Source organism: Sander vitreus, chromosome 20 (genome assembly GCF_031162955.1).
Source record: "Sander vitreus isolate 19-12246 chromosome 20, sanVit1, whole genome shotgun sequence".
Taxonomy (NCBI): domain Eukaryota; kingdom Metazoa; phylum Chordata; class Actinopteri; order Perciformes; family Percidae; genus Sander; species Sander vitreus.
The window spans coordinates 4,613,591-4,631,777 of NC_135874.1; the positions used below are offsets into that span (position 1 = coordinate 4,613,591).

Consider the following 18,187-nt stretch of genomic DNA (forward strand, 5'->3'; position numbering starts at 1 on the left):
CTGGAAGGCTGCCAGGCTGTAAAGAGTCAATGAGGGGCAAAGATAGGCCTTGGCTCTGCTCTCTAAATACCGTGGGCGCTGTCTGGCAGGCCTGGCCGCGAGGAGATTAGACAAATATGGATCTTCCATATAAATACTTCCACCCACTGCCGCTCTGCCTTCTCTCCTTCACCTTTCCTGCCAGCTGCCCAGACATCTAGCCTCATCATCATCATCATCGTACAAGGCTATCGCGGCCATCATATCGCATCGGCCCCCATCGCCTGCCATTTGCAGCGGGATCCCCTCAGGGCACCGCAACTCCCCGCTATCCCCTCGTTTGTCATGTCATTGTAATGATGTGCGTAAAACTCATAGGCTGCGCGCTAAGTGAAGGCATCCTCTGCAGGCTGCCGGTTAATGCCAGCTGACTGGTGAGAATTGGCGGGCCGCGCAGGGGTCCTTGAGATGCTCCATCCATCGGGGCAGCAGTGGAGAATAATGCCTGATCGATAGCCATGACAGATGAAGCCCTTTGTCTTCCTGACATTTGAAGAGGAACTAGATTAAAGGCTGGCCACCATTTGCTGTCAGAGAAAGGAGGCTGACTGGATGGGTATGAGAACTCCATGTTTTCAGTCTCCAGTGACAGAGAGTAATACACCCTCTGCATTTGAATGACTTCATAAGACATTGTTAGTTTTCTGATTGGACGTTGACAATCAATTTGAATTTGAATGAAATCCTTGTTTTTCATCAGGATTTAATGCAGAACAAATAAGTTTCTTCAGATAACTTTGTACTCTCGTACAGAGGGTCACATTTCTGCTCCTGATGATGTCTCGACTGTACACCGATAGATATTTTCTGTGTACTTTGACAGGGAAGTCATGTTTGAATCCCAAATGGATAATGGCTCTAATAACTATTTCACATGGCTGCTTCTTGCCTGGCTGCCATTAAATTCTGTATTCAGAAAATGAATGTAGAATTTAATTGAACTAATTAAACAGTTAATGAGTGTAACAATTGAATTAATTAAACACAGCTGACTAATTAAATCTAAACGAACATATAATACCGGCCAGACCTATCTTCCAAGACACAATGCCATTTATTGTTCTGAGGCAAAGTAATTGTGCAAGGCCACCACATCAACAAAGCACATTATATTGAACACAACAGTGGTGAAGATAATGCGGTGGCATTAGCTATGAAAATTAACTTGAAGCAACTTGTCTTCATAGGAAATCCATTTTTTGTCAATAACAAAACTTTATATAATAAAAAAGTTTAAGTTAAAAGTACGTGCTGTGTTGCAATATTTGGGGTCGGTGCATTCATGTTGTGTTGTAATGTTGAAACATATGGTGCTAACGAATAACGCCCTGCTAACACCAGAAAGTGACACAGCAGAATTCATCTGCATGTTTTCGCGAAAGAGGAGGAGCTAGAAGCTTTGCTAGCTGGTGAATTACTGTAGCTGGTGAGCTAACTGCTACACATGCAAGCTAGCCACGACTTGCTAGCGCTAGTGAACTACAATAGGCTATGGCTAGAAAGTATTAAAATTATATTATATGTTATGAGATGTTGCAAGATTTTGCATAACTTCCTACCTTCTAGCCACAACCGCTACAATAACTCTGAGCTAACTAGCTTGCAAACGGTCAAGCAAGCTAGTTAGCCTAGTTGGTAATCGGATAATAGGCTCACACAGTTTATGTAAGAGACGTAGGCCAAAACAGCTCCAGTACGACAAAGGAGCATAAATAAAAGTGAATTTGTCCATTGCCCATTTCTCCGACGCTCCATTGTTCCGACTTCTCAATAACCCGAAAAATGTAGGCATTGGTTAGACATTTGACCTCGAGTGGTTAAGGATAGGATAGCCGATTGGTCAGGGGATAGGACCTGTACAAATGGGGTTACGTTACCTTGCGTAAGCATGGACGCCTGGCCAATAAATGCTATTGAAGGGCGGGTCTTGGCGTGGCCATAGTGGGATTCGTTATATCGCTGGTGGACGTCAGACTAGCGGGCTGTAGGACCAAAGGGAATTTTTCGGGTTATTGAGAGGTCGGAACAATAGAGCGTCGGAGAAATGACATGGCACCGCACTGTCAAGACGGATTGTTATTGGTCAACAATGTCAAAGTTGATTAAAGTTGAACTCAATTGAAAGAAAAAAATCCACTAATTATGGCGTTATTGATTGGAATGAACTGAAGTTGCCATGAACTTTTAAATGCAGGTGTGACTGAGCCCTTGGCTGCAGAGCATATGTCTTATTAAAGCTGCATTAATCAATTTTTATATCAGCAGCCAATCAACGGAGTAGCCTATTCGTAATGTGAAAGTGGTCGCTTATTCCACTTATTTCTATGGTCACTTAGAGAATTATTTTTCCAAATCTTCAGCTCAACAGAGCTTTTTAGCCTCCTTTAGCTCATTATTTTGGTTTTATGGCACTTACTGTTTTTGTTTAGTCTTAGTGTTCTTATCAACTGCGTTTCCAGCAGCAGTCAGCTGTTTTCAGACAGACAGCTAGCGACCAGCTGGTGAAGAGAGCTAAAACTAAAGCTACACAGCCATATAGCCCCAAACAGAGCTAAAAAGAGAGGTGGACAGAAGCACCACTCCAATTAATGCTAATAGGCTACACTGTGTCTCTGTTGGAAACAATTTGCTAACGCATAAGCCATAACCCCTTTTGTTTGTCAGCCAAAAATAAATTAATGCAGCTTTAACATAAGAAACAGTCGTCATTTAGTCACATTCTCATAATTCATGGATTAACTGTAATTTAAAACGTCTTTGTTCACTGTGTTGGTTTTCCAGTCTGTGTAGTTGAGTTGCAGCTCTCACAGACAACTCCTTGCACAAGTGGAAGAGCAGAGAGCCAAAGTAAACAAGTGCCTGGTGAAGCTGGTCAAACATCTAACAAGACTAAGTGACTCAGAAAGTTTTCTCAGGAGTTGGCAGGTCAAACAAGATTTCGGATGTGTCAGTAACCTCGGGAAGGTGTTTGTGAACAAGTTAAACATAAAAAAACCTATAGGCTAAAAACATGTAGCAAAGCTTGTTTCTCTATTTATGTGGGAGTCTACATGCACCCTTTTTTATGATTACTTTCTATACTACTACTTTCTCATTCTGAGCTTTAAAAATATATTTCAGCTTTAAATCTTGGACTTCAGAGCTTCAGAGCAGCCCTTAAACGCACCACGGCTTTCTAAATCAATCAGTGTTGCTGTCATGGATTACTTATTTCTTAATTACCTGACCTATTTAAGTGTCAAGTCAGTATGAATAGACAAAACAAGAACACAAAACAATGTCTAACCAATATTTAATAACTACACTTTGAATAGTGTTCAGCATTAATGTAATATTGTATACATGATTGCAGTAACTGAGCTAAAACGTGTAAAAACACCTTTGTGATCCTTTAACAGAAGCCACAGTTGCTGCAAATGATCAGTTCGGTGAGTTGAGTAATGCCAATTCAGGAAATGAAGTGGGAAATGTCCCTGGCAGCGGGCAGCATGTAAGACCACATTTCTAAGTTTTACCTGCACACATAGTCTGCTTTGCAGATCCGCAGCTGGGCCAGGCAGTTGGGCTTGTCCTTGTCTTCATAGGAGCAGGACGGCACGATAGTTTGCCGGCGGCGCTCTGCGCAGGCCGTGTCAGTGCAAGGACAGAACAGCAGCTCGTGGGTGTAGTCAGGGGGAACGCGGTCAAAGAACTTCCTCAGCGCCTTGTTGCACTTTGGTCGGTTACACGGCCCTGAGCGGGCTGACGGCTGGATGCAGGATGAGACATATTCCGTACGAAGCTTCTGACACGTCTCATCTATATTGCACGCCTTGGCAGCATCCAGACAGCGGTTCACCGTCGTAACTTCGGACTCTAGAAGGAGAAGACACAAAATGGAAAGCAGAAAGCATTTCATCCTTTGCAATGTTTACCAATTATTTCAAGGCCTAATTGGAGACGGTATTGAGTTGCCACTCTCACCTCTCAGATGCAGTGTTGCATTTACAGATGAATAAAGAAATGGGTGTCTTGAAGTACACAAAGTAAACCCAAAATGATGATTATATGTAATAGGGCCCCTTGCAATGAATAGAACATGAATGGTGTTTAAATGTTGCATGAGCTTGGGCACTGGATGTGTTTCAGCTGAGGCCTAATGGCTGAATATTTCATTCTGCTGGGTTAATGCAGAGTGGCAGTGCTGAAAAAGCGGCTTCACCATCTCTCCAACCGTGGTGACGGCGCAGTGGCTATGACACATACACACAGGTGTGGGGGTTCTGGGTTTGATTCCCACTGCAATACATCAACCAACCCAAGGCCTGTAATTTCTGCTCCTTTCCCTTCATCCATCTAGACATCTTTCCAACACTCCCTCTCCCTACATCTGGGTCCATCCCTCACTCACCTGACTCCTTCCTTCCCTCGCTGTGTGCCTGCCACTCTCAGCGCTGCCGTTACTCCCTACTCCATCTGTCCCTTCCCTTCCTTCGTTCAGCTCGCTCTCCTTCCTCAACTTTGTCCATCTTTGCCTCCCTCACTGCTCATGCTCCCTCTGACTTCCGGGGTAATGAGACACCTCTGTGGAGGCAGTGGAAAGCCCCTTTCGTAACCACCAGTTTTTGGCCGCATTATTTCTCAATCCATCATCATGTGTGTTTTTCCCCCCCAAGCGACCTCCCAGTCAATGTGGCCATGACGACGTTCAGCTCCTCTGGCAGATAGCGCCACTTATTAGTTTGTAAACTACCTGTAGTTGTGTCTCCTGGTGAATACGGATCTCACCAAGCTGTCATATAAAATATGAATGGCCTTGGGGAGCAAGCTAACAACCCATCACAAAGCATAGGTTATTCCCAACTTAACCGCTAAGCAGGCGGGGAGAGGATGGGAGGACCTGATGGAACTGGATGACAAATTGCTTCCAGTTGCCACATGCGTAGGAAACGGAATGGAGGAAAGGATGTGAAATCCTTGTTATGAGTTTTTTTTTTAAGCCATTATTTATTGAGAGACTTGCTGAGCATGCATGGTCTTATTCAGGAACATCCTGCGTCACATTCATGCCTTACACACATTTACACCTCAGAACTGCCTGAGGCTGAATGCACTCATGCTCTGGTTTGTTTTCCAGTCACAGGCCTGCTTCTGTAATATTCATCAGTGCATATCTAAATTTGAAATCTACAGAGCAATCTGTGAGTATTTGGGAAGTGGCACATTATGTTGTTTTGGCTCTGTATAACCAGCACAGTGCATTTGAAATGACACAGCGTCTGAGGTTGAAGTACTGACTTAAGCTTTGAATTTCTTTCGATTTGTCAACCTGGGATTTATTTTAATATTCAATACATACTATTCAATTGTTTGTTGTATTTGTCAATATGGAAACGGGGTATTGTAGTTCATCCATTACATAGGTCATTACCGTTGAAAACGTAAGGTAATACTTTCTTTTGTGTATCAGATACTGTGATATACCTGTAGGTTTCAGAGGTGGTTCTGTTGCAGTTGAAGTCCTGTATGAAGGAGTACAGCTGTACTCTGCGAGTCACAGCAGTTACCAGCTATTTTAATGACGACGAGTCACAGCAAAAACAAAAAGTATAGCAACTTAAACCACTCCTATAGTATAATCTACTTCTCCACCACACATATACAGTACCAGAGTTTCTGCAGGTTTCACCAAGTCGAGACTTTTTAAGACCCAGAAATTTAAGACCTTTATCACAACATCAACTAAGCCCTAAATTCGTTTTTTTCAAGCCAAGTATCACTTAACTTGCACCTCCCCATAGCGGAAGAATAAAACTGTTTTGTGTCTGTGGTACAATCTGAAAGAGACTCGCGCCAATAACACGAAAGCTGATTGGCTGCAATGTAAGTTGCATGGTTGTAGTCGTAGTACAGCAAAATTATATTTGGACAAGCGAAAGAATTAAGACCTGTTTAAAACTATTTAAGACCTAGAACACAATACTTTAGCAAATGTAATCTTTTTTTTTTTTTTTTTTTAAAGATTATTTTTGGGCTTTTCAGCCTTTAATTGACAGGACTGGACAGCTAAGTGAGAAAGGGGAAAGAGAGGGGGAAGACATACAGGAAATCATCACAGGTCGGATTCGAACCCTGGACCTCTGTGTCGAGGCATAAACCTCTCAGTACACAGTATGTGTGCCTTCTCTACCCACTGAGCCAACCCAGCCACAAATGTAGGACTTTTTAAGGCCTAAAATTTTGATTTTTAGATTTTACACTTTTTAAGACCCCATGTAAACCCTGAGTACATACTGTGACATCTTAAAAGTGTAGGTGTAGTGGGAAGCCTCCCAGCATGCACCTGCACCTTATTATTGTGTTTAACATTTTGTTCTATAGTGATCTAACTGTTACCTATAGTCTAGTACAATCTGTGGTAATATCACTCTATTAGTGTTTGGTAACCCCCACTCAGCTGTGAGCACAAAGATGGCCTGTTGCTGTGCTGATGCTCTGCCCTGAAGCCAATAAAGTTCCTTGTTGAACTGGAAACTTTAGCTTGCCGGGTTCTTCTGAGAGAAAACCTTAGCTCATGTTCCAAACACTCTACTACCTCAAAGTTCGCCATCACCTTTTTATAGCGCCATCAGGGCTCGACCGTAACGGTTGCCCTTGGCAACCAGATTGAGTCAATTGGCAAACATTTCGTGGCCTCTGGTTGCCCCCTTTGGCAAGAACAAATCAAAACTTACAAAACTGGAAAATCTTATCTAATCTTATTTGGTTGTCTCCGTAAAGTTCAAACACTATGTCCGTGTGCAACACAACATTTCAGCTGTTCTGCTTTCCACACATGTGCTTTTGCCATGAAAACATACAGGCAACGCAATTTTCTGTTCACGTTAATCGCGCATTAAAATCTGGTGCTAATATGGCACCGGTGCCCGGTGTCTACCGGACGGAATAGCAACGAGGATTTCGGTGCCTAATTATGGTGCCACCTAAATGTCTGCACTGCTCCCTGATGCTCTCAAACAGATGTTACAGGCAACAGAAACATCGCTGCATGTCACACTAGTAAACACTAATAACACGTTACACTTTGCAGCAGGTAACGTTAGCCAACCATTAGCTACAGTAGTAACTGGATTCAACACGGTTAAAATGCTGACAGCTAAATGGTGTAAAGTGTGACTGTATTTCAGTGTTAAGGATTCCAACAGCGGGACGTACAACCGCTTGCCGCTAAAGCTATGAGCTAACAAACACAAACCAGCACTGGTCACTGCTGTTGTCGGAAAAACAAAACAGACGGGACTAAATATTGCGTTTAAATATTGGGTCATTACTCTGTTTGAGGGAGAGAGACTGGTAAACCTCATGGTGCATTCAAAGTTATTGTAAAATACCCTTTTCTCATCTATCAGCAAGGTTGCTGATAATTACTTCTTTCACCAGTAGATACTAGTGAAAGAAGTAATTAAGGTTAAAAGTTATTATTACATGTTTAATAATCATTTAAATTCCCCCTTTTTTTGTGCCGATACGAAAATTGATCCGATCTGTGACTCAAAACCGTGATCCGATCCGTGAGTTTTATGATCAGTGGCACCCCTATTTGAGAGGGATGGGGAATTATATTGCAAGCCATTATCTCATTGTTTCATCATTCAAATGTGTGGTATAGTTACATAAGAAATGAATTGCTCCAAATATAGGCAGTTTAAAACATGGCAACCGTATTGTCAATTTCGGCAACCAAAAGCTGATGCCTGGTTGCCATGCCGGCAACCACTTTAAAAAGTTAGCATTGAGCCCTGTCCATACCTCTGCCAGTGACCACTGTTTGGAATATAGTGAACACACTGGTCTACAGCTTAGAAGTGGCTCATGCTACAGAAAACATTTTTTTCCATGACACTGGATTGTTGTCAGAATCTAATGTAACTAGATTAGATTAACTAGAGTCTCCACGAGGTGAGTGATTGATACTCAAAAGACAGACTTCCTTTAAGAGTCTTTGTTCCCCTAATCTGGATGTTAACACCCACAAATCAATATCATAGTCTATTTCAGATCCTGATTACCCTTAAAGCCTACCTAAATTACCTTAAAAGCTGCTGTGACCAACTTGTTGCATTAGAGAAAAACAAACAAAACTTTTGATATTTGTCTTACAACCAAGGTGTATGAAGTAGAAAATCCTAGCAAGGAAATACAATTTGTACCGCTCTTAGAGGCCAATGATGCATTAAAAACATCCAATCTGTTTGAACAGAGGCACTTTGTTAATACCACTGACTTCACTTTGGTTAACTGATGAATTGGTAAAGGGTGAAGTACTCTGTTGTTTGAATACTCCTCAAAATATGATGAGCCGTGGCTCCAGCTTGCGTCTTTGAAAAGGGTCATTACTCTGTTTGAGGGAGAGATGCTATAAGGGCGGACAAACATCCATTAATCACATCTTTGTTGTTTTGGCAGTCGACTTGTCAAGATGCATGGCATGGATGTCAACTTTGACCTCCCGTGGAGTCGCTGGAGTGAAATTTACGAGGAGGCGGTACAGTGCAGGTCTGGTGTTGCTGTAATTCAAAGCATCCTAAAACAAGCAGTGTCACTTTAACAAGCAGCTTATGCATGAGGTCACAAAAACCTATTATCAAGCATGTTACGTCCACTGAATCTGAATTGTTAAGTTATTTTTCTTATGTGCTGCTATGGGCATAAAAGGAGAGAAACTCATGGTGTGGCCCCCATCCTCAACCCTATTGAGAACCTTTGGAGCATCCTCAAGCAAAAGATCTATGAGGGTGGGAGGCAGTTCCCATCAAAACAGCAGCTCTGGGAGGCTATTCTGACATCCTGTAAAGAAATTCATGCAGAAACTCTCCATAAACTCACAAGTTCAATGGATACAAGAATTGCGAAGGTGATATCAAAGAAGGGGTCCTATGTTAACATGTAACTTACCCTGTTAAGATGTGTTTGATTGAAATAGCTTTTGATTTCAGTAAATATGACCTCCTAATGCTGCAAATTCAGCAAATGACCATTTTCAGTTCTTTACAACCTATAAAATGCTTTGAAACTCAAATAATAATTTGGAACAGTGCATTTTCAGTTTTTTATTTTTAAATATAAAAAAAAAATACTGTTTTCATTGGGTGGTTTGTTCAATGAAATTCGACTTATACCCTAAAGGTTGGTGACTTGAACATTATACTGACTGTCATTTGCATTGACTATTTAGGAAAATCTGTGAAAAATATAATTTGCATAATAATTTGGAACATATATATATTCCAACTCATATACACAAACTGTCTCACACGCACAGTTTATCTGTGTTCTCACTCCATTATGCTCAACAAGCCCATAGAAAACTAGAATATACAAGAAAAAGTACAAGTAAATATGTGTGATTGCTGCTTATATAATTAACATAAATCGAAAAGCTCAATACAAGTATCAATCTGCCAAACCCACTGCACGTTTCTAGCTGTAAGTATGATAAAAAGTAGATGCTTGCCATGGAATAAAAATAACAAGGACTGAAGTCATCGAATTTTGAAAAAGTTCAATTGATGTAGGAAGCGGTAGAACTTCAAAATGGAGAAGGTTTGGAGAGGATTTAAAGATTTCTCATATTCATTTCTCATTATAAAAGACTGTTGGAAAAAACTATATTATTATGACATGCCAGTGTTGGATGATTTGTTAACACACAACCATCTGAGAAGCAGTCATTGGAAACTGGACAGGCACTTAAAAAAAAAAAAAAAAACCTGGCAGGTGATTGGATGGACCATCTCCGTCACACACACCTAAACCACGCCTGTAGCTGCCACTAGCTCCTCGCTGGACACTGATTGGTTTGGTGAGCTGGTAGTTTAGACACAAACACATTACTTGAAGCCTAGTCAATATCAATGACGTTTCATTTACGGGATTGTTCAGTTGCTGCCGGAGGTTCCGCCAGATGTCCGTCAACTTCCGCTTTCCTTGTGTTGGCATTCTAAACGCCGGTGGATTTATGAGGACTATGGTCATACAGCCAGCTAGGCTATCTGTCCAATCTGAGTTTTCTCTTGCACGACTAAAACAACTTTTAAACGTACACGTTCCGCCAAAACAAGTTCCTTCCTGAGGCTATTTTGTAGCGGCACCGTTGCTGCTTACCGCCACCCAAGATGATTGTGATTGGTTTGAAGAAATGCCAATAAACCAGAGCACGTTTTTCTCCCATCTTCGGAATGTTTTGTGGACTAGCCAGACCTTGCTCCGCAGCGCTGTGGAGGAAGGTCTAGCAATGTGAGACTACTTGAAGACAAGATGGATTTTCGTGCGATATGTGATCCTGCGATGTTTGCGTGATCTTGTGATGTTGCGAGAATCCAACTGTGGTGCAAGGTAAGAAATGTTCCCTCATTGCACAATAAAACTGTGCATGCACAACAACTAAAAGTACAGAGGGTCAAAATTGAACAAAGAGGGGAGTCTGTAAACTTTGATAGGTGTTTGGATATTTGGGTTTTAATCTCCTTAGTTCTCTCTTCCAAATAAGTCTGGTTAAGCTAGGTTTAAACATCTTCATTTTAGACATGTCACTGCATTCCCAGATCTCAATAATTACTTCAGTGAGTACAAAATTATTAGCCTGACAAGCCAGACCCACATCAAGATGTTGGGTCTGGGAATTCACCATTGACAGAGCTCAGTCCGAGGGGCGGGATAAACGTTGTCTTTCAAATTCCCTCTGCACTCATAGCCAACCAGAGCAACGCTAGTTAATAGATTAAAACTCCGAAAACATCTTCCTTTTGTAAGAATGACTTCAGTACCGTTCTTTGTTCTTTTCTCAAAGAAAGCTTAACTCCAAGTCTTCCAGAGTCGCGGCCAAAGCTGCAGCCATCTTCTTTGTTTTCAAGTAGCAGGGAATTAATGCGGAACCGCCGCAACTCTGCCATCCTTATGTTAAGACCGCCCACTGACTCTAAACACGATGTGATTGGCCTGACCAGAATTTGGTTTTACCAGCTCGCAAGCCAAAGGAGAGTTGCTAGACTGACCCTGGCTGCAAATTACATGTGCTGCCGCTAGGGTGCATCTAGATTTCTAGGCTACAAAATTATTATAATCAGAAAAAAATGATGGTCAAACATAAGTAATTCGGATCCAAGTTGTAATAAACCAGAATCATTCTTTAACTTGCTGGTGAGCACATGCAGTTTTTAAAGTGCTGGGGGCAAATAACGGATTTCAGATGAGTGCCTTAAAGTTTAATGGACTCCATGTAAAGCTGTGTTAGTGTAAACTGTTTCATAACCTGATCACAACCTGAGTTTACCTTTAGGGCTATTATGCAAACTGTGTCCTGAACTGGCCTAAAACCACTGTTAAATAATTTGCCTTTCTTAGCCCTGTGGTATAAAAACAGCATGTGCTGTTTGCTAATGTCAACTTGCATTACTTCAGGTTTAAAGTCATAAAAGTTGTATTTGACACTGATCCCTTATTGCCATTAGGAGCCGCCAACATACAAAACTACCTTGTGCAGCTTTAATATCACGAGGATACGTGATCCCATGGTAAATAAGAAATCACTGCTTCCACTTATTCTCTCCTGAGCCGCTCATTATTATACTCTAAAATGACACCATATATGTTGCAGAAAAACACCCCACATGCAATTAATTGTCCAGTAGTAGAAAAATTAGAGGGGGGTAGAGTAGTAGATAACTTTATTGTCCCAGTGGGGCAGTTGGGTTTGCGGCACAGTCGCAAGGCACTTCATGACAGGTTATCAGATAATGTATGATACAAACTAAAATAGTACCTACATCAGACACCGACAGACATAACATGAAGAACATACATCACACACTACAATACACTATACACTCTTGGGTATGACCAGGCCAGCTGGACATCTAGCTTATTTTGACTGATTTAAGGCTTTTATGGCTTGTGGTACAAAATAGAATTTGGATCTATTCTTGGTCAGAAGGGGTGGGCAGAAACAACACCTAGATGGCAGTAGTTATCAAGGAGAGTTGGCAGAGAAAACAGCAAAAGAATACCAATGAAAAAAGAAGTTGTATGACCAGGAAAGGAGAAAGAGCCTTGTTAACATCATTGAGGCTTTTCAACGCTGCAGAAACCTCCGTAGTTTCAAAGGAATGAAAGCTGATGAGGGATCTCGTCCTGATGGACAAGCGAGTAATAACGTCAGCTTTGTCGTTTCACCGTTTGTGGTCAGTTGAACCTCATCCGTTTGCTATTGTTTGTGATGGCTGCTGGTTGGTTTTACAGCAATAGTGACAGTTTGATACTCCACGACCTAACGTGAGCTAATATCCACTCTGCCATATTTTGTTTAGTCAGCAGAGAAACTAAGTGAAGTAGTCGCTCTGGCAATGCGCGTCCATGAATCTGGGGGGCAGAGATCCTGAAGGGGGTGTAGTATTCAAATATAAACAATCTTCACACAGCATCGCTTAAATGCACCTTTAAATGTATAAATTAAGATGTGTCCTTCCTTTGAGATGTAATTATCCACTTGTTTAAACTTATTTTTGTGCGTATGTGGAACATTTATCGTTATACTGTATGTCATATGCATGAATGCCTTCCATACTAATCACTTCATTTAAGTCATTATTTAAGTTTCGCAGATTCTCCATCTCAGCTTCACTCATCCAGTTTATAATTGCCGTCGGAGAAAACAGTTGACTTTATGTCCTCTCCTCATTTGTGTGCAGCCTCTCCCTTTTCCAACCCTCCAACAGAAAAAAATATTGCAGTCTTGTTTGAGTAAACAAAACAGCTTTGTCTGTCTTCCATTTTCATTTTTTGGCTTCCTCCATCTCATTCTCCCTCTCACCATTACTTTTTTTCTTCGTGTTTCTTTCTGCTCTTCACTCTCTCTCTCTCTCTCTCTCTCTCTCTCTCTCTCTTCTTATCAAAGTAAATAGGTAATTGATCTGTGCCTTGGGGCCTAACAGCAGCACATACCAGCCCTGCGGCCTGCCCAAAAGCTCAGAGGCAAGACAGGAGTGAAAGAAGTGTGGGTTGTTACTCACCAAACACTTTGCAAACCCACCTGCACACACCTGTCTACTCCGTCAAAACCTCTCCATTTACTCTTTCATTGACACATAACTTGGTTGGGACCTAGTTTTTGTTTTTTTTTGAAAAATATATGCTTTTGATTGTCTTAATAACTTGTTTCTCCTTACTCAGTTGGAGTAACTAAAGGCAGAAGCAGAGAAACACTGGTAGCAGTGGCAGCCAGCCCACCTACCTGCAGCGATAGAGGCCAGACGGACGTAGTCGGAGCCCCTCTCCTCTGGTTCATACGGGTAGTTATCCACCAGGCTGAGTCCTGCCAACACAGAGGAGAGAGCTTAGTTCTGTTGTCATGACAACCCAAAAATAATGCTGTTTTTTTCTTCTTCTTTTGAATGCAGAATTTGTCTTTTAATTGTCCCCCTGAAACACTCACTATATATCATAAAAGTTACATGAAAAGGATTAACCTGTTAGGGGACTTTTGGGTAAAAATGTGCCCTGTGTGCATTGTGTATGTACCGTGTCAAGTAGCAGACCAGAGACCAGATGACCAACCAGAATTATGGAAATCAGCTTTAGCAAAGACTTGCAACATTTGTGCCTACTATTGCACATGGCCCCTCTAATAAAACATACTAACGGACCTAAAACTCGATTTTGAAACTTACTTTATATTGTACTTTACTGGCGCTCATTCCCAAACAAATTAGCAATCAATCTAGTCAACAAAACCAATTCAGAGAGTCAGTGACGTTTGGGCCTCTTTGGGGGGGTGTGGGGCCTCAGGACAGTTGCCCACTTGGTAATTCAGCATTAACTTCATCAAAAAGAAGTTTAACTCTTGCTCTTAAATTATCTACAATCACAAACACAGCAACAAATGCAGGTCATACAAATTTGCTGCCCTTTAACTTATACAAAAGATCAATCAGCAATCAGCACTTTAAGCTTCTCAAAGCAGCAGGAGTTTACTGAAGGAGCTGTAAAGAGGCCATATAATCTTTGTCCAAACTGCAGCATGCATGAGTTCATAAATGCAGCTTGTTTAATGTATCAAAGAGAATGGTCTTGATGTCAAAATATATCAAATGCAAAAAACACAAAGAAAGCATCATTTAAAGATTTCTTAATCAAAGTTTGAAGGCAGTTTTAATCTCGACATCTGGACGTCACTACCCCTAACCCACAAAATCAATGTTAACTGGGGAGGGACCTCTGCCTAAAGGAATATGACAGATATTTAAGTATGCATTGATTGACAAATTCTGCTAAAATGCCTGAAAGTTAATATTACCCATTTTAAAGCAGTTTGCTTCAGCTGTTTCAGACATTATTAATGATGCATTTATATCATGTATGTATAAGCTTTATGGTTTGTTTTACTAGTTCATTATCTCCATGTCCAGAGATGAGAAGTAACGGAGTACAAATACTTAGTTACTGTACAATAGTAGATTTTTCAGATATTTTTACTTTACTTTACTATTTCTTTTTGTGCCGACGTTTTACTTTTACTCCTTACATTTTTAACACGAATATCGGTACTTTCTACTACTTACATTTTACATAATTGGCTCGTTAGTTTAGTTTCAAATAATTTCAATGTAGTGACCGTTATTATTTTTCGCCGTTATTCCGTTATTATTTATTACTGAATTCAATCTAATTGGATGGGAATATACGTTGCACTTGACGCACCACTACAAGACTTAACAGATTCGGTGGCATTCATTCATGGCAAATCATTGCGGCTTGATGGCAGTAACGTTAGCACATAGTAGTATGGACGGCGACATGAAGAAAACGGAGGTCCCAGAGATTCGTCAGACAAGCAGCAAGATACTCTCAATCATCCTTGGCCTTATCTGAGAGAGATGTTTGAGATAGTAGGCATCAAGAATGACTCCTGGCCAATGTGCTGCGTAACTCTAAAAGTATGGGGAACTTCTTAATTAATGTCTGTTTAGTAATTCATATTTTATCCTTTATTTTCTTTCCAGAAGCCATATTTGAGAACACACACATACATGTAGATTCCTTTAAATGTTAAGGGGAAGATTAAAAAAGAGAAACTGGATCTGTGAATTCTCACAGAATCACAATTGAATTCATATCTTGCTACTCAGTCAGAATCTTATTAACCTGGAGTCGCAGTCTCTGTCACAATAATCATACTGTATATGTGATGTTTTAGGCCTATTGGCAGACATCCATTTAAAATGTAGGCAATGACATATAAAGAGCCTCTTTTCCATGTCCCATGAAGTTTCTCAGCTTGCACTCTAGTAACATTTGTGTGATCCAGGTAGCTTTGCATAAAAAATGGTTCTCATTCGCAAGCTTACTTTTCCTTTATACTTTAAGTAAATTTCCAAGCCTGTACTTTGTTACTTTTACTTGAGTAAAGAAGTTAAATCAGTACTTCTACTTTTTCTACTTCTTCTGTTATTTTTTAACACAAGTATCTGTACTTCTATTTGAGTATGGGAAGTGAGTACTTTTGCCATCTCTGTCCATGTCATGTATTTTTTTTACATTTGCACTTGACTTGCAGCATAGTCATAATGTTGTCAACCTTGTTATACTGTTGCACTCATTTCAGTTGTTTTAAATATAGAAATATATGCTGAATGCCTAAATTTGAATGTAAATGTTGCACAAATAATGGGGTCCAATGAAGGGAATGACAATGGTAGTGCAAAGCATTTGGAATAAGCACAAAAATGAGAAAATAAAATGAGTGTGGGTGGAACAAAAGGAATCAGAGCCTCACATTTAACTATTCTTTACACAATAATCACTGTTTTTAGTCCAGCCTGGAATTAACTGCTGAGCTCTCTGGAGGTGGAAGCCTAATTCATGTGTAATGGGAGGCACACACTTGATAATCCTGAAAACACACTGTAACTGCTCGCCCACCTTTCGGGAGCAGAACCATCAGATTGTGTTTGTTAATGCCGGTCTTACCGTGTAGCACGGACTGATGCAGACTCCAGTAGATACTCAGGCAGTTCTTCTCCTTCTTCATGCCTCGTTTACATTGGCAGCCGTGCAAAGGAGTGGACAGCAGCGCCGTCATGGCGTTCTCACATTGGTTTCGCGCCCCGGGCCCCAGCTTCACACTGCCGTCCCCCGCCACACACTGCCGGAGGGTGCGCAGTCGCGGGCTGCAGGTGTCGTCGCTGGAGCAGGTGTCTCCGGCGCGCAGGCAGTCCCTCCCGCCTGAAGAGAGCGCCAGGCGTGGGACTCCTGCAGGACAAGACAGAGAGAGGACAGGTTAGTGAAATCTGAGCAGGAGACAGGTCTAGGGATCGGTTTTCTGTACACCTGTTCAGTGAAGCTTCAGTTGAACATAACATTTATTGAAGAAATCTTAATGGATAGCTGACACATACTTGTGTAAAGCACTCTGAATTGCGTTGTTGCTGGAATGTGGTATATCAATAAAGCTGCCATGCCTTGCCTACGTATCTTGAGTACAAGAAGCACAACTGCAAGAAAAATGGAATTATACAAGACTCAAAATGGCCACATCGAAACAGCTGCAATAAATTCATCAGCAGGACTGCATGAATGATGGAGAGCAAGTGAATCTGTCTCCAACTGTTTGTTTTTTTAGTTTGTTACTGTTATTTACTGTAATGTTGCAACTCTCTTGCCAATAAAGATAATAAAGAAGTGGGACTGTTTCCCCCCCAAAAAACAGTGATACAGTGATGCAGTGATTTGAATTTGAAAGGTCAACTGAACTGATATGGGAAGAAATTAAAATCTATACTATTAATATAACATTAAGTTGTTTCTTTCCAGTAAACAACTGTAAACATTACATTGTTCTTATTCAGCATGTGTCCCTCCCGTACCAGTACCACATATTGAGCAGTTGGTTGGGGCCATGCTTGTTGACTTTGTGAAGTTCAAAATTTAACTTAAAGGCACCCATTACGTTTTATAGAGTTGTGGGACTTGTGAGAGACAGATAAAAAAAGACGCAGCAGATATCATGACTTTTTTCCCCCTCCAATATGGGTCAAGCTCTAAAGACAAACTCTAGATCCTACACTTCGCATCATGTAACTCTTTGGATCCTTTGTTAGACCTTGCCTGGTAAATGTTACCTTGCACCGCAGCTGGATTGTTGCGATATCACAAGATCACGCGAGAATTGCAGGATCACATATCACACGAAAATCAATCTCGTCAAGCTTCAAGTAATGCCTTTGTGTCTGAACTACTAGCTTACCGAACTAATCAGCATCCTGTGAGGAATCAGTGGCAGCTACAGGCCACGTGTGACGGCCACGACTGTTCTTTCATAACAACAATGGCGGACGTGATAAGATGGTTCATCCAATCACCTGCCAGCTATATTTTTGAAAAGTGCCTACCCTTTTCCAAACAGTTTCCAATGACGGCTTCTCAGATCATGATGTGTTAACAACAGTGTTGGGAGAAACGCGTTACAAAAGTAACGCAATTACAGTAATGTATTCCTTTTTGCTGTAACGCAGTACTATAACGCATTACTTTTTTTTTTTAAGATTATTTTTTGGGGCTTTTCCGCCTTTGATGGACAGGACAGCTAGGTGAGAAAGGAGAGAGAGAGAGAGAGAGAGAGAGAGAGAGAGAGAGAGAGAGGGGGAAGACATGCAGGAAATCGTCACAGGTCGGACTCGAACCCTGGACCTCGGCGTGGAGGCATAAACGTCTATGTAAATGTGCTCCTAATAGCTTTACCCACTGACCCAACCCGGCCACATATAACGCATTACTAATTAAATTTGGTAATATTATACCCGTAAAACGCATTTTAACGCAACATTTAGTGGTGTTTTGTTTTTTTAAGAATTCACCAATACTGCAAAACATTTCTACACAGGAAAACAAAAGACGTGAGTGTTATTTCCTGTTGCTGTATTCGATGGTTGAGATGACTGCAGAGGCGGATACATTTGTGAGATGGACATTATTTTTTACGCTGCGTTGATGCGAGGTGCTGTCCCGTCTCTGTTCCCCGTGGTCAGAGCCAGAACCAGAGACGCTATGGACAACATCTGTGTCCCAACAGGTGACGGTACGTCAGCGCGGACAGGCGTGTGTCCGAGCTGCTGAC

At 41.3% G+C, this 18,187-nt stretch overlaps 1 protein-coding gene across 1 annotated transcript in view; it reads right to left on the minus strand.

Moving 5' to 3' along the window:
- gfra4a (GDNF family receptor alpha 4a) overlaps nt 1–18,187 on the minus strand; it is a 166,773-nt gene that overhangs the window by 35,681 nt on the left and 112,905 nt on the right. The window contains exons 2-4 of the mRNA XM_078278201.1: nt 16,042–16,323; nt 13,307–13,387; nt 3,555–3,894 (exon numbers count right to left, since the gene is read on the minus strand). Coding sequence (XP_078134327.1) covers nt 3,555–3,894; nt 13,307–13,387; nt 16,042–16,323 — 703 coding nt within the window. The remainder of the gene's footprint in view (nt 1–3,554; nt 3,895–13,306; nt 13,388–16,041; nt 16,324–18,187) is intronic.